The sequence below is a fragment of the Meles meles genome, chromosome 18, assembly GCF_922984935.1.
Source record: "Meles meles chromosome 18, mMelMel3.1 paternal haplotype, whole genome shotgun sequence".
Classification (NCBI taxonomy): Eukaryota; Metazoa; Chordata; class Mammalia; order Carnivora; family Mustelidae; genus Meles; species Meles meles.
In genome coordinates this window covers 11,566,986-11,587,501 of record NC_060083.1, presented here as the reverse complement: position 1 = coordinate 11,587,501, position 20,516 = coordinate 11,566,986, and the positions used below count along the sequence as shown (strand labels likewise).

Genomic DNA, 20,516 nt, shown 5'->3' with positions numbered 1-20,516 from the left:
GAACGGGAAATGCTGAGGCCTTAAGGGCACGTGGGATCAGGCTCTTCCTGGGGGAGCAGCGCCCTGTCGCGGTAGAAAGGGGAAGGGACGGGATCTCTCAGGGTCCACGGAATTGGACTCGAGTATCGGCCTTAACGTGCGCGTGGTCGGTGACCTGATGCAAGGCGTGGAGGTCGTGGAACAGAATTCCAGCCGTGAAACGTACTCGCGCTACGGTTTTGACACTGACCTGCACGTGTTTCCGTGTGAGAAAGCGTTACTTTGGAAGATCCTTGTAAGCAAGGGGCTGGGTCCCTTAGGAGACACACCCGCGCAAGCCTGCCGCAAAGCAGAAGCTTGAGAAATAGGAATGGGATTTCTGGCGCTCCTTAGGAATGAAGGAGATGCCGCTGTGAACACACAGCACAATGATGCTTATTCCTAACAGGATACTGCTGGGAAGGGAGAAAAATCAAGGGTCTTGCCTAGGACTTTTGCGTAGACCCTCAGTTTAAGAGCTGTCTGCTTCTTTGTGAAAGTCTTTCCTTCTCCTGTGATTTATTCTGCCAGTGTGAATAGGATTCACAATCTTTTCTCCTCTCACTACGGCTCTGTGGGACATGCTGGTCCAATGAAACAAAACAAAACCAAAACCCTAACCCTACCCTGGCATTCACGTTACACGTATCTGAAACTGAATAGCCAAAAATACCTTATCCTGGAAATAATTTGCTCTGCAAACTGTATTCCTGCTGGGGTTTGCAGGCTTCTGGGAAGGCCTCTCTGAGCGTGAGGGGGGGAAATCAGGGGGCCCCTCCTTCAAGCCCAGAGCCTTGCACACAGCAGACCTAGTCCAACACTGTTTCTTTGCACTTGAAGCCGCTTGTTGCTAAAACCCTGGGCAGATGACTGTGCACAAAACTGGCATCTAAGGTTCAGGGACATCATCTGGCCTCTTTTATAATTTATTCCAAATGTATTTATCAGGAAAATTAGATTTTGAAAATGACCTCCAGTCCGCTCTCAAGGACTTTCTTGTCTCTAACTCAGTTCTGATTAGAGATCTGCCTTTTCGTTCTTCTCTCTGTAAGGAGGCGGCCTTCACAGCCACAGGCAGCGCAGGTCCCAGCGAACACCCCCTCCCAGCTGTGAAGGAGCTATGTGTGAGGGTGCAGGGTGGAAGGCTGGACGGCGGCATCCTGTTAAGGGAGAGAAAAGAAAGAAGGGAGGAAGGAAAAAGTACTGTCTTGCCTCTTTTTGTCCCTGACTCAGTGACCCTGGGCAGGTATCCAGGCCGCATCTGCCGGTCTGTACAGAGGAGGGTCGGTGGCGCTTGAGATGGTGCCTGCAGTCTCTCCCACTTCCCTTCCGAGTCTGGTTCTTGGCCTTCTGGCTCATTATGTCTGCGGTAGAGCCAGTTCCAGCTAAAGAGGAAATCCCTCAAAACGCCCTAAGTCAGCAGGCACACAGCGCTGGTGAGGAAGAGTGCTTGGTCCCCTACTAGAAGTTTTAAGACTGTTACATCAGGTTGGAAATCAACTTCCCACCCCCTGGTTCCTTCTTTAAATGCAGTTTGAAGAATTCTTTTTCAAGACTCCCCGGTGGACCTTTTGGTATCATGTGCTGTTTAGGAATAATCCCACAAAGTTGCTTTTGAGACCTGCATCCTAAAACCAAAATAGCTCGTGATACAGCCTCTAAGTCATCATTTATTGATTTACAGAGCACCCACCACATGGCGCAGGGGCTTTACAATACAGCAAACATCACAACAGAACTCACATAGTTAAATACAATCAACAAGTTACAGAACTAAAAACAGCTGGAATGAAGCAACATTGTGTCAAATTTCAAAGATGCTGAGCGGTGGTGGCAGGTACAAAGAAGGTAGTTCCACCAACTGGAGACCAGACGGGCAAAGATAGATACACAGGCACCACAACCCAAAATGTGCAGATCTGTAGAGGGTGAGTGAGCACACGGAATAAAATACCACACCCGAGAATGAAGGCCATTGAAGATACCAGGACACCCAAGTGATCAGAGAACTCGTGGCATCGCCTCGCAAAGAGACTGCCTTGTGATGACAAGGAAACCAATCTCGCATGGATTTTAAACTCACAGAAGAGAGGCCAGAAAGCCACTGAGATCATCCGTCCCATTATGAGCACAGACTGAGATCTATAAGCCTTTACAAGAACTTGGAATCAATTTAGGAAACAGCCAACAGTTCTAAAACCCATAAGACTGTGTAGATGTTGTTGATAGTTGGCACAGAGTTAGGGAGAAAAATCCTTTCCTAAAGCAGAGAGGACTCGCCTCACACTAATGATGAGACACTGGTGGGACAAAAGCCACCTGGATCAGTGCCACCTGAGAGTGGTTGAGTATCAAACATGGAGGTGTCAAGTTCACTGTCAGATGAACACGGGGAAAGGCACAGGAGACGCCCCTGGCAGAGAACAGGCCACACCACCTCCTGAGGCCCATGTGTCCACATGCAGCACGCCAGGGCGCCAGGTGGAAAGGAGCGTGAAGGGAGGGGCACTGGTTCCTGGCTTGCCCTTCCACTCCCCTAGATCTAGCCCCAAAACACACACGGTCACACCGAAGTACCTGCATGAAAGTGGCACTTAGGGTTCAGTGAGAGTTGTCCCTGAGTGAGTAGGTCACTGGCTGCTCCCTGAGGAGTCAAACCCCAGGTTCGAACCCAACAGACCACGAGCAGGATCACAGCAAGAGGAGAGCAAAATTCAGACTCCGTTCCGCCACCTGCAACCATGTGAAATTTCTGATTTGAGAGTAAAAGGGACTGCATTCAAATCCCAGGAGGCTGTGCAGCACCAGCACTCTGGGCAGCAAGTTTTATAGCCTCTGAATAAGAAAAGTCACAAAATGAAGTTCTTGAAGAAAATCAGCTCCAATGGATCAAACACTTTTCACATTCAGTCATTACACATTGATGGGTCTCTACGATGCTTCAGAGTGCAGAACAGATGGGATTCAGAAAAAATCGCTCTCTGCTGCGTCTACATCCTCAACCATTTTACTTCCGCTTAAAGGACATGCAGAGTCCACAGGGATGGGCGACTTGTAGGGACCCTTCACTCTCTGCCAGAGCGTCTCTCGGAGCCCCACAGGCCAGAGATGCGCCGATCCTCACAGAATCGTGTCCCATCGGGCACTGCTTCCGTTTCTGTCCCTTACCCGCCAACTACTACACTTCCCAGCCCCAACCTCACACCCAACACGGGGAACCTGGGCCACACTGCACACGTTCACTCCATCACTTCCTGAAGCTGCTTTAGAAGACATGATATGAAGTACGCTTATGCTCAAACGTGAATAAAATCCAAGTGCACTGTGTCAGTGACAGAATCGATGTATCAGAGAGCAAAGCATTCACACCCTGTAATGCTTTGAGACCCACATAAGAACCTAGATAGAGCCCAGTACATACACTGCCATGGCGTGGGATTTTCAAGTATTAAGTCTGTTTGCATAAGGAATCAACCTGAGATTTTTCTAAACTGCACTTCTCTGGCATTCAGTATTATAACCTTCATTCAATACAATAAAAGTCAACAACTTGACGATTATTGGAAAAAAATTATATTTTGGAAGAACTCACTACATAAGGTGACAGAATTCCAAAATCAAATTACATGAAAATATACATCGCCATTTCTTTGTACAATAAATGAGAAAAATCTGCAATATAGAAGAAAGAAACGCGGAGGACCGTGGAGAAAGGGGTGGGGGGTCCCCAGCATCTGTAAGAGTAAACTCACGAGTTAAGCAGAAAGCCTGCAGCCGTGCACACTAATCCATCCAAACTGAATGCCCAGGGACCAACGGGAAGGCAAAAGCCAAACCAACCAGAATTTGTTCTGTCTGGGGCAAATTTCAGTAAGTTGAATTCTGAACCAACTCTCTGTAGTTCTCAGGGATGACGGAGTTCAAGAGCTCTCAACAGCCAAAATGTGGTATTGTTACACCGGATCCAAGAGACGGTGCAACCAGAGCACAAAACGACAAGCACCTAGTGATGACCACTGCTCTGAAGTCATCGTTAAAAATCAAGTAGTTGCTTAGTAAGTATTTCAGTATTGGAACTAAATGACTTGAAAACTGTCCGGCAGAGAGAAGAGAGAAAAGCAAAGGGGAGTGTGTCAAAACAAAGAAGATACAAAAGTTTAGTAAGTGAAAAGAGTTTAATGAAGCCTCAATGGTTTAAAGGAAATTAAATGGAAACTTTTAATCCTAATTGTTTTTCATCTGACATGCTTTAAGGAGTCTTTTAAAACTGATAAGAAACAATGAATAGGGAAAGAAAACCTGCTAAAATCTTTGAGAATTTACACGATTCTTGTCCTACTACAAGAGAGCATTATTTGGTACAAGGTGTATTGGTGGATGTACATGAATGGTATATATATTATCCGGATCATGTTGTGCTATGTACAGGTCTTTACAAGTCTTCCTGAAGGCTAAAACAGTTCATGAGAATTCAAACTGCGCAATCCCCTGTAAGTTGGCACTTGTTAGGCTCTCGTCAGCACGGGTACTGGCTTGTTCTACTGCAGCCCAGCTCCAGCCAGTGTCCGCCAACTTGTTACAACAGAAGTCCAGCAATAGGTGGGTAGAGTGCAGGAAAACAGTGCCATGTTTCTCAATTGGAGACCTACAACGAAATAACAGCATTACATAATGAATTTACAGATCACAAAAGAATCAACCGGTCAGACATTTTTATTTCTGTTCTAGTTCTTCAGAAACAAGCTCTTAATTTCATGTTAAGCTCACTTTTGTGCTCATCCAACATGGCAGCCATGTAGGGCCATTTTATTTCAGTTTTAAATTACATAAATAAAATTTACAATTTAGTTCAAGTGCTCAATATAGCTAGTGACTACTACGCTGGACGGTACGAAAGTACAGTATTTCTACCTGTCAGCGTAGACGGTTCTATTGCACTTCCCTACTTTACATCATTTTCGATATCCCAAATGTCTTTCAACTTACATTGGATCTAGAGTCAAACACAGAAACAAGTTGTGCGATTGGGAAATTTATTAAGTATTTAAGGATATTCAGAGAAACAACGTAAGACTGCCGCATTTCAGTCTTGAGCACCTGGGTGGCTCAGTGGGTTAAGCCTCTGCCTTTGGCTCAGGTCATGATCCCAGCGTCCTCTGATTGAGCCCCGCATCAGGTCTCTGCTCCGCAAAGAACCTGCTTCCTCCTCTCTCTCTGCCTCTCTACCTACTTGTGATCTCTGTCTGTCAAATAAATAAATAAAATATTAAAAAAAAAAAAAAAGACTGCCACATTTCCCAACTTGTTGAATTTTATCCAACCCCATAGGTTCAGTCCAAACCCATTTTCCATGTGAGGCCGCCCATGACAGACCGTCTACTCCAAGTACAGGTACTTCCACTACGTTGCATCTGGCCAGTCTTATGCCCTCAGCCAGCCCAGACGTCAAGAACCCCGTCTACCTAAAAACAAACTTCTCTCGTGCAGTGTTCAGAGGCACCACAGGAAGGAACTTCCCCCTATTGCACAGGGAAACTGAGATGAGGTGACACCGCTAATAAGGGCAGGGTTTCCTGCTCAAAAACTGAGAAAAACTAGGTCCAAGTTAAGAAAAAAAGTCTAAGTTAATGATTGGACTTCCATTCAGAGCTGCTCCTGTACTACTGTGTGCTCTGAGCACACAGAGCAGCAGGGGAGGGGAGCAGGGAGGAAAGCGTCAGTCTTCTTCTCTCAGGTCCAGGTGTTCCAGAAACTCATATACCTGTTCTGTCTGCCAAGCAGGCTGCTGGGCACCAAGAACCTGAAGAGAAGGTGGCTGGAGACTCCAAGGACGTAATAAGTTCCTAACAAAGAAGTCAGGTATACTCAGAGTTAGGACAAAAATTTAAGTCACACCAGAGTGTGTCTTCCAATGTCCTGAACTAATTTATCAACACCCAAGTTCAACCATATCAGAGCTCTGCTGTAGGCAGAAACCAAGCAGCAGGCCTGTCCATGCATGGCCCTGCATATGCCCATTTCCCTGACTTGGGCACAAAAATAGCGCCTGCGAGGCAGAACGACTGCTCAATTTCCTTCCAAAGGGGCTGTGCCAGCTGACACGTTCGGCCCTGGCAAAGCTGGCAGCGCACCAGAAACGTGCGTATCACCGTCCCCAGAAGCGGGATCTTCCACTGGCACAAAGACACACAAAGTGTGCACAGATGTTCTGTTGGAAGATGGAAAGACGTTACTGAAATGAAGAAACACCATCACAGAACAGGCGTCATGTAGTTTTTAGGTGATGTTACTTGCATGTTTTCCCAAGGACTCGATCAACTACACCCAAACCACTCCCTGGCCATTTAACCTCTCAAGGCTAAAGGAGAGCTGGGGACAGAGACGCTAATCATTCCCCCAGGACTCGAACACAAAAGTTCAGGGCTCTGAAACAGTCATTTAGAACTGTGTCTGTGTAAGGTTTTAAAAAGAAAATACTCCAGAGGGGACTGACTGCTCAAAGTCATTAAACACCTAAAATCAAGCAACCCAGTTTTAAATAGCATTAACTTTTTCAGCAGGAACAGAAAAATCCATTTTCCCCTAAGGAACAAAAGGCGCAGTACAGAAAAAGCAAGTCTGAGGGCTTTTCTCTAAAAAGATAAATGTGAGACTCGCTCCTCGCTCTCCTGGCCACACCCTATCCATTTAAACAGATGCTGCTGACCTCCGACGTCACTGACATTGTGCATTGTCCTATCTCCAACCACATCGACCTGTTACTAAAATCACACACATTTTCTATTAATTGAAATTACATCAATTGTATGTCTTTATGAAATAACTTTATTTTTTTTTTAATCTCAAAACTTCCTATTAGTCCCTACAAATCTGAAGATGGTTCACCTCTACAGGTCATCGGTACCTTGGTCTTTATTTCTAAAAGTAGAATCAAATGAATTTCCTATGCGGCTACACAACTTAATTTTTTTTAAAGTCTAAAAAAGTACAAACCAGGCGAGCATGCTTCCAAATAAAAAACACTTCTGATGTTAAGGATAATAAATCAAGGAATTCCACACTCAGGAATAAATGTTCCAGTAATCCCAAACATTCTTCACCGAGAGCAGTCCCTGTGTAAGGGGGAGCTTCCCACTACCTTCTACAGAGGACCCCGGCGCCCCTCTGCTTCCTGCCAGGGCCCTCGTGACCACCCAAAGCCACTTCCTTTCTGAGGCCCAAAGTACCTCACACAGTCTGGCTCCCCTCCTGTGACCAGCCAGCCCACAGGTTTCTGTTTCTTCCTTCTGCCCCGACACGTGGCCCTTCTACATGAACGTCTTGTCTACTCCAGGGCCCTCCCATCTCAGCAGGACCCTCCCATGGCAGCCGTGCGCCATATATGCCACGCTCTCTCAAGACAACAACACCTGTGCAAGTGGAAGGAAAGGAACCAATATTCGTTCATGAGAATGGACACGTGCTCAGGGCCAGCTGTTCTTGGTGTTAGCTCCCATTTCAAGATACGGACCTTCACCCTTAATGATACACCACTGTTAAAAAGCAGACCTATGTTAGCACACTGATACACATAAATCATAATGAACTAGCAAAGTATCAGAAAACCATATTACATTTTTAAAACGTACTCTGTCTCTGCCCATGTTGTTATACGCCCGACACGGACGAGACGTTATTACACGCCCGACATGGACGAGTCATTATTACACGCCCGACACGGACGAGATGTTATTACACGCCCGACACGGATGAGACGTTATTACACGCCAGACAACAATGAGATGTTATTACACACCCAACACGGATGAGACGTTATTACACGCCAGACACCAATGAGATGTTATTACACACCCAACACGGATGAGACGTTATTACACGCCAGACACGGACGAGACGTTATTACACGCCCGAGGCATACGTGAGTGTCAGGAGGAGTCACATCTCTGAAGATGAAGCTACCATGTGTCAGGGGTCCCATCTGGGAACAGAACTGGGGCCATGCCAGGACTGACTTCCTCACACGGACAAGCTTCCATCTCCAGAGTGTTGTCATGCCGGCTTTGTCCCTGCGGCTGGGGACGGGAGTGAGGACAGAAGAGGGCCAGGATGAAGAGGCAGGCAGGGAGCAGTCGGGCCAAGAAGGCACCAGGGCAGAGCCCTAGCTCCCATGCGTGAGGACGGAAAACACTTCCAGAGGGACGGTCAACAGTGTCAAGTTAAACAGATTAAGAACCAACACTGTGTGAAGCCACTGGGGCCAACACGCTGTCCCCAATGTCCCGGTCAGTTTAGTCTCCTGAGGGCAGGACAGAAAACAAGCCAAATGTTAAGGGGACAAGGCAAAGCCCTGCTCCCAGCGCACTCCTCCTCCCAAAGTTAAGTGCCACGGCGAACTTTGCGACTTTCGTGTGTTTCCTCAAGTCCCTGCTCTAAGAAAGCTCTTTACCGCAGAGCAAGTGCGTTGTACTTTCAACTTACGCGAACAGCACCTTACTCGATGCTGCTTTTTCTTTTTTGCAAATTACTTCTCCTACTCGAGACTGTTTCCTGAGACCGAACCACCCAGTGGCCTACAGCTAAGTCCGTACCACGCACGCAGCTAGCTGCTGTAATTCTCCGCTTCATCGGTGTCAGCTGAGCACGCCGCTGACAGGCCTTGTGACGATGACACACAGCACGGCCCGTGGCGCACGTGTGTGTCTGCACACCCGGGCCAGCCCGTCTCCCACCACACCCGACCTCACCGGGTGGGTGCACGGTTTACACTGACCGTGCGTGCATCGCCGACCTGCTCTCCAACGCCGACGCGCCTGCACTCTCACCTGACCTCAAGGAAGCCGCTTCCCCAGATCCTCACCAGCACTTGGGTTTCTCGGACATTTTGATTTCTGACAATCCAGTCCATGTGATATTACCTCCCTGTACCCTCTTGTTTCTGATTACAAACGCAGTTATTTTTCACACGCGTAACAATTAGCTTTCTTCCTGGGTCTATTGAGTACCGAGGCAGCTGATTGTGCTTTGTACTGCTTGTTTTTCACCGATTTGTCTGAGCTGGTGTAGGTTCTAGACACGAATCCAGAACGTCAGATGGACGGTGGTCTTTGCCCAGACCATTGTTTCTAAAAGTTTATTGTTGTCATAATATTTAAGTTTTCAGTTTTGACGCAGATCTGTTGATTTTTCTTTTCAGGTGTTTGCTGTGCCTAACAAGTCCTTCCCTACCTTGCTATTCTCCCTTATTTTGTTCTACAATAGCTGTGTTTTTCGTACTTAATCTGCTGCCTTACTGGAGACGGCTAACAAGGTGAGGCTACCTGCTGGTAAGGGGGGCCGCGCTCCAAAAGCCCTGCAGTGGATTGGGCCAAGTGTTTCCTCCACAGTCTTGCAGCCACACAGGAGGTCAGAAAGACTCAACACGGCAGGAGCTGTGATGGCTGGAAGCCTGGGTGAGACGTGGTATGAAACCCACCAAGGACGCAGTCAGCTTGGGACCATCTCTTACTCCACACCCGGTCTCGACTAACTAGTGGAGAGAACACGCACCCCCCCACACTTGTTCTTTTCACTTTCTCTCAAATAAAATCTTTTTTAAAAAATACTGTTTTAAGCCAGAGGATTTTAGGTAATTTGGAACACAGCGCTAGAGAGCTACAACAATCCCTCTGGCCTTAAGGCAGAGCAGTGGACAAAGTCTTGCCGTCTGGTGGCCCAGATGTGGTCCCACTGCTCATCCGAGGGATGGGAGGTTCACTCCTCCCCTCTGTCTTCTCTTCCTCCCATCACGCGCCTGAGGCTGTTCAGGTCTTTATGGAGGACGAGGTATAAATACAAAGAAAAAGTGCAATAAAGAGACACATACTACAGGACCCCAGTTCTAGGAGACACCCAAGGAATCAAACTCCTAGACACAGGGCCTGACGGAGGGACTGGAGAGCGAGAAAAGCGCTTCCGTCAGGAGGAGGGTCTGTTGTTGCACCAGGGCCAGTAAGAAGTTGGAAGAGGGCAAACCCACATTTTTTAGAAAGTGAAATAACGTCTGCATCAAGTTCTTGAGTGGTGATACTTCCATCTGTAAAAAGCACAAGTCGTGGGTCTGGACGTAGATTTTTTAAGAACAATTTTAAATCTACTTTTGCTTCATCGCAGGAGTTATATTTCACATCTACAGTCTATGGCACGACGGAAGCTGCCAAGGACACGCAGAAACCGCACACTGACGAGCCACCAAGAGAACCAGGCTTTATGAACAGTCTGAGTGGCAAGGCCTGCCCGGCCATGCCTGAGGCCAGGCCCCAGGTTCTTGCGACATAGCCTCCCACGGGACAGTGACATAAGGACAAGGGCACAAGAGGGTCACGCAGGCACCTGAGTCTGACAGCAGCGAACCACGCTCCATGCGTGGGAGTGGGGGGAGCACCACACAGACCTGCTTTTAGAAGGCCCGAGTTGGGGCGCCTGGGTGGCTCAGTGGGTTAAGCCTCTGCCTTCGGCTCAGGTCATGATCTCAGGGTCCTGGGATCGGGCCTCACATCGGGCTCTCTGCTCAAGCGGGGAGCCTGCTTCCCCCCACCTCTCTCTGCCTGCCTCTCTGCCTACTTGTGATCTCTGTCAAATAAATAAATAAATAATCTTTAGAAGGCCTGAGTTAAGTCATAGATTTTGATGCAAATTTTTTTAAAGTCCGATTTTCAAATGGTTTCACTCTCAGTTAATCCAGAGATGACTGGGCTCAGGGGTTTACTGTGGGAACATGGGAACAAGAGGAGTAAGAAAACACTTGTCCATGACTGCGAGTTAGGGCCCTGAGTGCTGTCAGGCTTGGAGCGGGGGGAGCATCTGTTGGAAGAGCAACTGCTTCATGAGAGGAGGGGACTGAGACGTGGCAGAATGAGGAGATGTGTGCCAGGGCCCGGGTGTGAAAACTAGTTCCCTCCCGGCCACTCAAACCCTCCCCGAATGATGGGGAGATGCATCCCAGAGAGAGGAGAGCTACAGGAACAACGAGGGAAACAACTAGGAACGTCTAACACACAACAGGGCTGGGGACTTGCATGCTGGTCGGACAGGTCTGCATTAATATGCATTGATCAGTGTTTCCCAAGGAATGTCCGTCACTGCCCAGAGGTGAGCCAAATGGTCCTCCTGGTGAGCTTCGAACTGACAAGATACTAACTCCTTTATTCAGTTCTTACCAACGATAGACACACACACTTCAAGGATAATCCTTTTTACACAAAAGCCTGAGCTTAAATAGTAACTACAGTGATCATTCACACAACTGGTATATTAACTTTAGTTAAAATTCTGCTCTATCAAGGACTCTGGCTGCCAGGACCTCTGCGGCAACACAGAGCCATCACAATGTATCTGGCGGACAGGCGACACAGGCAGATGTTCTGCTACTGGCCTGCGTCGGTCAAGATTTGCCAGTACTGCTTCCTTCCTCTCTCGCGGGAGGCTCTCAGTCCAGTGCCCTCATTCACAGTGTATCGTATTTTCACTCAACCTGTGCTACACCATCAGGTATTTTGAATCAACGTTATTTCCTGCCTCCATCTTTCTGATGAGTGGATGTCACTGTTGGTAATTATGAACACGTGTGTGGTTTGGGTTTTTTTAAGATTTATTTATTTATTTGACACAGAGACAGAGATCACAAGTAGGCAGAGAGGCAGGCAGAGAGAGAGAGACAGGAGGAAGCAGGCTCCCTGCTGAGCAGAGAGCCCGATGTGGGGCTCGATCCCAGGACCCTGAGATCATGACCTGAGCCGAAGGCAGAGGGTTAACCCACTGAGCCACCCAGGCGCCCAAACACATGTGTGCTATGAGCAGACATAAATGAACGGTAATCTCGCCAGCAAAGGAAAGTATAAAATTCCTTACAAAATTTGTCCGTGGCCCCTCATTAGTATGTATTTGACTAATCTGAAATATACTACCAAGGTAAATATAATAAAATTCTTGGTTATTTCTTAAATCTATTAAGTAGTTTATGAGCTGGAATCACGCGTGTACTTGGGCTTCAGTATCTGCAGTTCTGTCGCCATCCAGCCCATCTCTGACGGGGAGACCATGTGGGAAGAAACCCATAGTATGTGGCCACAGGCACGCAAGCACCAATGCAAGGAGCAGGGAGAACGACAGGCACGGTGGGACATCCAGGACAAGCACCCGGACGAAGGACCGGCAGGAACGCCCGCAGTCCTGGCAGACTGAGACGCGGTCCAGGAAGAACGGCAGGAAGCAGGGACCATGGAGTAGATGGGAGGGAAGGGTGAGGTAAGGACACAAGGACAGGATTACTAACAAAACGTAAGCAGGCTGGACAAGAACAGCTACTGGAAAGCAATGTGAAGGCTGCGGGTCACTGCTATCCTTGGTCATAACAGAAAGGAGGGCTGACGGTCAGCGTTTCCAGTTATTATGAGGAGATTAGAAACCAGGGATCTCAAACACGGAAATAGGACAAGTGGTAGGCAGACTCAGTCTTTCTTCTGATTTGTACCTTTGCATTTGATATAGTCATCACAGAAATAATAAAAATTAAAACAATGTGAAGCTAGTTTAGGGATAAGACAGGCCAACTCACAGAACACATTCAGGTCCGAAACAGATGAACACTCACCTGGAAATGGAATCTCCTAGGACAGCCGACCCTGAGCGTCAGGGGTGACAGAACCTGCCCACAATGGACGTGGCCCGCTGTTTCCACCTGGGGCACGGGCACAGCCGCGCCCCGCACGCCCAGCAATTTCAGAGCTTCAACACAGATACCGACAGGAAAACCATAAAAACCTTCACCAGACAAGAGGCAACGCGAGTCTTCTGGTGTCAGAGAAGCTAGAACACAAAACCTAGCTCTGTGCAGGAGAGGTCTAATGCTGCTGCATTAAGATTAAGAATCTCCATTCATCGGGGCATCTGGGTGGTTCGGTTGAGCGCGTGCTTCTGGACATCGGCTCAGGTCATGAGCTCAGAGTCATGATGAGCCTTGTATCGGGCTCTGTGCACTGTGCCATCTGCTTGAGACTCTCTCCCTCTCCCTCTGCCCCTCCCCTGGCTTCCCTGCACACACTCTCTCTCAAAAAGTCTCTGTTCATCCCGAGGTTCCACAAAGGGAACTGACCAGGGGACAAGTCCAGAGCTAACAGAACAGCCCAAAGAACAGGAATTTCGCAAAGAGCCGAACACATGAAATGACAGTCAGGAGCGCCGGCCACACCCATCAGAGCAAGGGCTCACCCAGCCGCTTCTAGACAGAAAACTTCAGAGAATGCAGGGGTGGCTCCGGAGTAAATGGAAACCTTATCCTTGCAAAAAGGAGTGAAAATAGATGCAGAATTCTGGTGACAACTTGGCGTTTATTCACTCAAAGTGACGTGCACAGACCCGAACTCAGTAACCCCACCCCCATGCACACAGCCGGAGAGCTCTCCTCACGAATGTGCACCAAGAAACAAGTCCGCCGCGCCTGCTCTGGCAGCAGACACAAAGCGGACACGCAGATGAGAGACCTCTCCCCACACCGGAAGATAACCGCAGTCAGCAGTGAGGGCAAGATGGTGACTCAGCGACTGAGGTCCCACGTGACAGTGACAACAGATGTTACAACCAGACCTAACACAGACCAGTGACAGGACAAGTCTCGGAGCAGCGTGCACACAGCAGCTCCACACACGGCGTTCAGAGGCCGAGGGCACGCTCTTTAGGATGGACCAAATGGATGAAAGACAGCAGAAAACCATGGTAAGCACAGAACTGGGCGTGGGAGAGAGGCTGGGGCAGAGGGGAACACAGGCTAAAACAGGCGGCAGGTCCAGGATAACTCGTGATCCTTTACATGCTCCAAGTCCTAAATAATTTTATCACCCCAACATTTAAAAAAAAAAAGAAAAAATGGAAGAAAAGAAACCAAATAACTAAAATGTCACACATTTGGTCAGTGGTCCCCAAAGCATCCTCATCTATCCTGGACTCCCTACCAGGCGCAATAAAAGCCTCCAGACATGGTATACAACCCGAGAGTGTACGACACAAGAGAGAACTGTCCTACTGGCCCTATTAGTAATAAACAGGGAGATAAAGACCAACGAAAACACGGAAGGTAGTGGCGTCTGGGTGGCTCAGTGGGTTAAGCATCTGCCTTGGCTCAGGTCATAATCCCATGATCCTGGGATCAAGTCCCCCATCGGGCTCCCTGCTCAATGGGGAGTCTGCTTCTCCCTCTGCCTCTGTGCTCGCTTGCTCTCTCTCTCTCTCTGCCTGTCTCTCAAATAAATGAGTAAAAGCTTAAAAAAAAATTAAGAAAACACGGAAGATAGATGTTTAATGGTCTTGCCAGTTCATTACAAAATACGATCTTCCTTTAAAAAAAAATTAGGAAATGAAAATTCACATCATCCTTTGCTATAAACCACACTGAAATAGGCACTTTCCTCTCACCATCAGTGAAAACACAGAGACCACGACCCATGCCAGCCAGTGTAACACAACCACCTAGATGAAGATGCAGAGTCTGTTGGAGCAAAACGCAGGTGGGCTACACGGTTTCTGTTGAGAAAACAACAGACCACTGGACACTCCCACTAAAAAATGAAGCTAGTGAAATAAGGCAATTCAAATATCCAAATCACACAATTCCCAAAAAACGTATATGCCACTTATCACAAGGCAAAGAGTAGGATTTTAAAATGAACTCACCCTGAAATAATGAAGTTATAGCTGTTGAACAAATGTCACTCGAAAGCAGTCTCTTGGCTTTTTCTTACACAGCGGGCAACTTTCCTTTTGAATTCTCCATTTCTGTCTTCCCTCCACTCTTTCTGTAGATACAAAAGTAACATGAAGTGACTTTATCCAAGCTCTTCTTAAAATCTCAAATACTAGCTTTAATTTTGAATGTATCACTTTGGCAACATGCATGTTCTTAAAACACTGAAAAGCTGGTAAGTCGGAAAAAGCAGTCAAATACTTTTGCCAGACTCTGCTGCGACGTAAGAGCAGAAATCACTCACGCAAGTCACCTGTGCAGGCATGATTCTCCTAAAGAAAGAAGTCCATGAAGAACACAGATGGTTTTCATTACTGGAAAAGGCGGTCGCGCCTTACATGTTAGCTCTTCAGGCCCCGGGAAGGGCTGCGGGCTCCCTCCGGAGGCTCCAGAAATTAGAGCCGACACAAAAGGCTAAATTTCTTCCGGAAGACCAAAAGCAGACGGCAGGGGCATGAAGCATGCAGCAGAAGACAGAGGTCTCTGTGGAACCAGAGCAAAGGAGGGGCAGGGCCCACCGAACAGCAGGCAGAGTTTAGACCATCACCGAGATGCAGGACTAGACACAGAGACCCAGCTCAACAGTTCAGCATTCTCCTACTGCCTAAATCCAGAAGTCTAACACTCTTCTGAAACCGTGATGACCGTTACGATGCACAGATGCACACATATGTGAAGAGCTCTTGGCACAGGGCCACTAGTGTGGAGCAGAGGACAGAATTTCCTCTCAGCCTGGGGCTCAGACGGGCTCGGGCCCTCACACCTGAGCCGAGCAGGCGCTCTGTGCGTGCACGTGCTCTCCTGGACCTGTGCGTCCGGTCGTCTGGGGTCACACGCGCGGCACTGTGCAGAAAGCCCACGGGTTCTAGCACAGTCTTCAAAATACAAAAGAAACACAAAAGAAAACACTGGCCTCAGAGAATGACCAGAATTTAACTTTGAAAAATTTAATTAGAACTCCCACAAGATAGAACTATTAACTTCATCAAACAGTGACAAGATTTTACAAAAAAGATAATCAATGCAGAAAAGAACAAGCTACTTCAAATTAAGAGTAACACCGCCAAAATGAGCATCCACCAGGGACTAGAATCAGCAGCAGCGGAGATGAAACAGAACACAAGAGTCAGTGTAGGCAGCAGCTGCACACCAGAGAAGCAGCGAGAACACACTCCATTAAGAACCTGATGAAAAACAAGGAGGAGAGAATACTGCACGTGAGCTGAAGCCCTGCGAGTACACGCTGACCCCAGGAGGCCCCCCACCACCCAGCCGTGGCTACGCCCCTGTGGGCTCAGCTGTCTCCCGGCCCACCCCAGGCTGTTCAGGAGCAGACAGTCCCTCATCGGATGTAACGGCAAGTCAACAGCAGCCTCAGACCGCACTGCTGACTGAGTCGCTCGCCCCGCGGGCACGTGACCCCATCCCACCCTCACAAGGAGGGCGCGTGCAGGACACCAAGGTACTGAGAGCCCCATGGTTCCACGACTTTCATCACAGTGCACCACCCTAACTGCCCTATTTTATTACCAGTTACGGCTGTAAACCTCTCACTGAGCCCAACTCATAAACTAGACTTCATCATATATGTACCTATAGGAGAAATCCTAATGCAGATAGGGTTTGGTACTGATCACTGCTTTCAGGCATCTGCCAGGGGTCTCGGAACACACCCCTCACAGAGAAGGGGGGATACTGTATAGAAATGAAAAAATCTTAAACTCTACACAACATGAAGTTCCGAAGACCAAGAATCAGAAAAAGAATCTGAACCTGCCTCCCTGCCTAGTTGTGATTTCTCTCTGTCAAATAAATAAAATATTAAAAAATAAATAAATAAATTTAAAAAATAAAAGAAAAAAGAATCTGAAGGGAGCAGGGAAAACAGAGGAAGAAAGTAAAGGTCACCCATAAATGCAGAGGAGTCAGCCACGCATCAACTTCCTCATCAGCAACAATAAATGTGAAAAGATGAATTCTGAGAATTCTGTATTCCTCCTCCAGAATTCTACAAACTGTCACTGAAGGGTAAGAGCAGCATAAACCCTTCCAGACAGGCAAGGACCCAGGTCTTCATTTCCACCCAGCCTTCCTGTAGCTCGACTCTCAGATGAGGTACAAAAACAGGAAGAAGTCAACCCAGAAAAGGAACTGGGATCCGGAAACGGAAGAGCAGGAAGGGCACGTCCAAGGAAGGCAGCTGCACAGCGGCTGAGCCAACCTACCCCAGAGCCCACAGATGGAGGGGTCCAGGAGAGGGATCACCAAGAAAAATGCCGGTTTCCTGGAGTAGCTTTCAGGGACTGAGAGGTCAGAAAACCTATGAAAATATGGCAAGGTGTACAATGCAAGCGTGAAAGGTAAATGAAACCATGGCTTAACTTGGAGATGACTGGTTATGCCAGCAAGGGCAGTGACGGCTTTCTAACGACAACAGGACCGGCGCTGCATGGCCTGTGGTGTGCAGATCTGAGTCCCGCCTGCACGGCTCAGCTTCACATAGCATCAGGCCAGGACGGCCCTTTCTCAGGAGGCCTGTGGTTCCAAGACCCAACTGCTTGGAAGACGGAGTGACTTCTGCAGTCATTTCCCAGATACTTGCTCTGAATTGATCCTTAACTTTAACCTTCATGAAGATTAAGATACAGTTTGTCAGTTCTGATCTTATTGCAAAGAGTTATAGCTGAGCACGAATCAAAGTGAACAAAAATCAGTTCTCACTCAAAATGACTCCCCAGGATGCCTTCTCCCTCAACGTCTCTGACAGTGATCAGACTGACATTCTACTAAGTAAGAGGCTAGGATGGCTTTCTGTCAATTTTTTACTTCAATTTGATCACTAAATTAAAAAATCAAAGGCATACATTTAAAAAGAGTTTATCGAACTAGTGTTTTCCCACGTGAACTAGTGTTTTCCCACATAGACTAATAAATACGACCTTACCCCAGGGTTAGTCATAGCCTAACAGTTAGGCAAGCAGCAAAGTGAATTTCATCTCCTGGCTTTGATACATACTAACAAAAGTTCTAAGAATGAGAATTAGAATGAAAGGCTTTTTAAAGGAGAAGAGAAAGCTGAGGCCCTAGACTATTCAGAGTAAAGGAGACTAATAAAACGAACACAAGGGGCGCCTGGGTGGCTCAGTGGGTTAAACCTCTGCCTTGGATTCAGGTCGGGATCTCAGGGTCCTGGGATCGAGCCCCGATTCGGGCTCTCTGCTCGGCGGGGAGCCTGCTTCCCCTGCTTCCCCCTCTCTTCCTCTGCCTACTTGTAATTTCTCTGTCAAATAAATAAAATCTTAAAAAAAAAAAAACCTACATGAAAATAAAATGAAATGTGGGTTTCCAGATTCTGGATTTAAAAAAAAGAAAACAAGAAACCAGGTACGAGGAACAATACTGGAGCACACACCCGTGCATGGGACAGTACTATCGGAGGCAGACTTGTGCTACGGTTACAAGGAAGGATACCCTTGCTCTCAGGAGAGGCCACGGAAGTACGTACACGTGGAGAGTTAGGGCATCGAAAGACTCATGAAAAAGGTTAGGGGAAAACATAACATCTCCACAACCGGTGAAATCTCAGGGAAGAGTATTTATAGCTATGAAAGACAGGGTCCTCATTCCTAAAAGATGAGGTTCGAGTATTTAGGGGTAAAGCTCAGTTACATCTGTAACCGTTTTTTTACAGATTGAGGAGAAACTTAACTGTATGTAAATCGATCTGCAGACAGACAGACACATACGCACACACGCGCGAACACACACACACTGTCCTCATCAAGTGTAGCAGAAGGGCAGGGGAGATCCGGGCGTGACCACCTTACCGCAGCATCAACGTTAGCAGGAGAGTCTCCGTTAGGGTCTGCCAGCATTGAAATGACACTAATCATGATGGTTTCCACAGTGTGAATAGGGAGCCAGCGTTCCTCTGGCTTTTCATAACCGTATTTATCTTCCCCGGGCTCATGAAGAATGGAAATGCATACATCACCATTTTTATCAACTGCAAAATTAGAGAGTAAGAGTCCTGTTTAAAGTACTTAAAATAACAAAACAAAAAAAAGTATTTCAAATAACATGGTTACACATAAAGTACCTATTACAGACGTGGCCCTGGCTCCCACAGTCCTTCAAAAAACACTGAATATATACAGAAGACGATTTCCAAAATGGACCCTGTTCACGCTTCAGGAAGACCACAGGTTTTACCAACAGGACGCACGTGTTGGAGCCAACAGACACAGACGTGGTCTTCCCCACTTGTGCAGGACTCCAAGATAGCCGGCCCACAGACGGAATCTAGCATTTACATGCAGTGAAGACAACGAACCTGCTCTTTGTACATAAAGTGCACCATCCAAACACCAGAACTGAGTCTCTGTGTAATGATGGCCTAGACTCCCCACTAACTCACAGATCTAAGTGGGCAATAGTCAAATATCCAGAGACTCTCCTAAGCAAACAATGACAAGTAACCTCATAATGTACTTTTCAAATCACAGAAAGGCAAACTTACATTTTCAGGGAAAGAAGTGCACTCAATTTACAAAAGGAACATGTTATATTGCCAGTAAAAATACATCAACATAAATGAAATTCAGGAGGCATCTTTTCCATAAAACTAGGATTTAAAATCCAGTCACAAATTAATTGCCGGTCAAAACAAAGGTGAGCTTCAACTCCACCAGCTCACTTTCATCACACAAACACTCCTTATTGCTCAAACTACCAGAATCAGCACAAATCTCTTATGGTGAAGTTTGCTCCACTGCAAAATACAAAATAATAGTAAAATAAAGTATGCTTACTTAGAAAATGTAAGAGAAGACAGAAAAGTAAAGAAATTTTGGTGTAAAAAGTCTTTCAATCAAATGTCCAAATCCCATAAATAATCAATGGCAATATGTATGTCTGTTTTATTCCTAACTTCCTACCTAAAGTCTAGCAGATTTTTAAAAAACATTTTATGTTATTATTTAGCAGAGAGCGAGCAAACGAGAGAGCGTGCACAAGCAGGGGGAGGGGCAGACAGAGGGAGAGGGAGAAGCAGGCTCCCTGTGGAGCTCCATCCCAGGATGCTGGGAGCATGACCGGAGCTGAAAGCAGATCCCCAGCCGACTGAGCCCCCACGCGCCCCAGATTTGTGATCAGTATCATTCTCAAGGTTATTTTTCATCTCCTGACTTGGGCACTTCCCCGGCTGTTAAAAATTTCCGGGAAGCCGAGCCGGGGTCTGTGCACACTGCTGCTCCCTGACAAACCCTTCCCGAGTGTGTGCTGGGCACACGGGCATGCAAGTGCAGACAGTGACAGCCCTGTGCACTGCAGGCTCATCTGGGCTCCTCTTCCCACCCCCACAGCCCCCCCCCCCCCCAGTAAAATCTGCTGCGTGCAGTCAGTATATCGAGAGGCAAGAAAACTAACAGGCTGTGAGCACACTGCGACGTCCAACACGAGATGCTGTTACCATCTTCTTTGGATAACCTTCTCAAGCTTTACCTAAAGAGGATTTTTTCCAAGTCATTTTCTTTGAAAACATGGTATTAAATGTTTCTATAAAACTCTATCATAATCAATGTAAGATCCATTTTCCTTCATTGGAAATTACTGTCATAATCTAGCATCTTTGAATGTTTAACGTTGAGTCCTTTCATTTTAAACATAATTTTTTTAAATGAAAGGTTCTTAGGCTTCAGGCCTATTACCAAATTACAGTTTAAAA

The 20,516-nt window shown here is 47.2% G+C and overlaps 1 protein-coding gene across 1 annotated transcript in view; it reads right to left on the bottom strand.

Annotated features, from left to right (window-relative positions):
- Positions 1-1,670: 1,670 nt before the first annotated feature.
- UBE2G1 (ubiquitin conjugating enzyme E2 G1) overlaps positions 1,671-20,516 on the bottom strand; it is a 101,085-nt gene continuing 82,239 nt past the window's right edge. The window contains exons 4-6 of the mRNA XM_045983815.1: positions 18,619-18,797; positions 14,722-14,843; positions 1,671-4,663 (exon numbers count right to left, since the gene is read on the bottom strand). Coding sequence (XP_045839771.1) covers positions 14,757-14,843; positions 18,619-18,797 — 266 coding nt within the window. The 3' untranslated portion in view covers positions 1,671-4,663; positions 14,722-14,756. The remainder of the gene's footprint in view (positions 4,664-14,721; positions 14,844-18,618; positions 18,798-20,516) is intronic.